At 47.5% G+C, this 2,260-nt stretch overlaps 1 protein-coding gene across 1 annotated transcript; it reads left to right on the top strand.

Moving 5' to 3' along the window:
* The first annotated feature begins 287 nt into the window (after positions 1–287).
* On the top strand, positions 288–611 carry LOC121879542 (histone H1-like). The gene has a single exon (XM_042386199.1). It carries the CDS (start codon positions 288–290, stop codon positions 609–611), a length of 324 nt encoding a protein of 107 aa, XP_042242133.1.
* Positions 612–2,260: the final 1,649 nt, after the last annotated feature.

The raw sequence follows: 2,260 nt of genomic DNA, 5'->3' as shown, positions 1-2,260 counted from the left end.
CAGGTTACCGTCCCCAAGAAGGCTGCTGTCCCCAAGAAGGCTGCTATCCCCAAGAAGGCTGCTATTCCCAAGAAGGCTGCTGTCCCCAAGAAGGCTGCTGTCCCCAAGAAGGCCACTGTCCCCAAGAAGACTGCCGTCCCCAAGAAGGTCCCCTAAGAAGGCTGCTATCCCCAAGAAGGCTACTGTCCCCAAGAAGGCTGTGTCCCCAAGAAGGCTGCTGTCCCCAAGAAGGCTGCTATCCCCAAGAAGGCTACTGTCCCCAAGAAGGCTACTGTCCCCTAAGAAGGATGCCGTCCCAAGAAGCTGCTGCTATCCCCAAGACGGCTACTGTCCCCAAGAAGGATGCCGTCCCCAAGAAGGCTGCTGTCCCCAAGAAGGCTACCGTCCCCAAGAAGACTGCCGTCCCCAAGAAGGCTGCCGTCCCCAAGAAGGCTGCTATCCCCAAGAAGGCTACCGTCCCCAAGACGGCTGCTGTCCCCAAGAAGGCTACCGTCCCCAAGAAAGCTGTGATCCTGGAGAAGTTGTGGTCGAGATCATGGTTCTATACTAGAGGCACCATGATCAAGGGTGAGATCACTGAGATGTGTGAGACGATGTTTGACTTACAGTGAAGAATACACCATACAAGCTTACTGATAACGGAGGCTGTTGATCAAACACTTATATACCATGGCAGATAAAGTGTTACATATATTTTTCACCATCACAGGTTAGGGTTGTTTTCTGCAAAGTAAGTGTTGTGAAATAAAAGTGTAATAACATTTTCTATGAGACAAAAGTCGTAAATCAGAAGGTTTAGATAATAAATCTTAACCAACCATTAGACAGAGGAGGTCGAGTGTTTCAGTACAAGGGTCAACTGGGCCTCTAACACACAGACGGTGTCACCAAGTGTGTGGCTTCAGTCACGTGAGTTTCGTGTAGGGATTTGCTGAACGATACATAATATTCATATAATAAATTTAAAATAGTAAAATGTAACAATATTAATTGAAGAAATAACCAAACAAAAAATCTTACTATATACTGGTCATAGGATGGTACAGTACACAAGCCGCATGTCCTCCAAGGGCTAATATAACTAACACCTGACCCATGTTAACGCTAAGTTTAACACACCATTCATAAGATATTTAAAACTGCGTAATTTAGCTTCGTAATGGTTAGTGTTTCTGTCCTACATTTAGATACTTGTAAGCGAACAGGGAATCCTATAAAGGAAAACGTGCGAGGAATGAAGGAGGTGAATGGTGGCCGAGTTCGATTATAGGGAACGCACACAATAACAGGTGTGGCATGATAATCAATGGCGCGTCTGGCGATTGGGAATAAGAGAGAAAGAGAGAGAGACAGAGGGAGGAGGGGTATGTTTGGGGATAATGGATTGGATTTCACTGGAGTACTGACAACACAACAATCGATACATGGAGAACAAAAGTTATTGGTGATTGATTTAAAATTAAGGAAACACAAAATTAAAATACGTCACAGTTGATATTACACCCGTGACGTCATATTACATCAGTGAAATAAAGTGATAGTCGATTTAACTCTCTTTTGTTTACATGTCCTGCCCTATATAGCGACACTTCATAACTAGTGGAGAAGGAGGGGAGGTAGAGGAGGGGAAGGGAAGAGAGGGGGTGGAGAAGGAGAGGAGTGAGGAGGTAGAGGAGGAGAAGGGGAGGAGGGGGTAAAAGAGGAGAAGGAGAGGGAGGGGTGGGGGTGAAGATGGAAGGTAGGGGTACGGGGAAGAGAAGTAGGGGAGGGAGGGGATGGAGAAGGATGGAATAGAGAGGGTATAGATGAGGAGGGGAAGGAGGTGGAAAAGATGGGGAGGGAGTGGGTGGAAATGAGGAAGGAGGTACAGAGGGAGGGGAGGGAGAGAGTGGAAAATGAGGGGGAGAGAAGGGGTACAGAGGGAGAGGAAAGAGGAGGTACAGAGGGAGAGGAGGGAGGAGATACAGAGGGAGGGGAGGGAGGAGTGGAAATGAGGGGGAGAGAAGGGGTACAGAGGGAGAGGAGGGAGGAGGTACAGAGGGAGAGAAGGGAGGAGGTACAGAGGGAGAGGAGGGAGGAGGAAAAAAGGGAGAGGGAGAAGAGGTCAGAGAGATGGTAGTGTCAGTTACACTCTCCAACTCTTGTTCTGGCCTGGAAATATAACCTGCCCTAAAAAAAAAATCAATTTGCGGCAAATTATTACCTGTGAGCTCGTCAAGTCTATTGGTGGATTATAGTGGACGGGGCAGTTAGCATGAAC

Source organism: Homarus americanus, unplaced genomic scaffold, assembly GCF_018991925.1.
Source record: "Homarus americanus isolate GMGI-L3 unplaced genomic scaffold, GMGI_Hamer_2.0 scaffold52559, whole genome shotgun sequence".
NCBI lineage: Eukaryota > Metazoa > Arthropoda > Malacostraca > Decapoda > Nephropidae > Homarus > Homarus americanus.
Note: the sequence above shows the minus strand (reverse complement) of the source record. Positions and strands in the feature narration are given on the sequence as shown.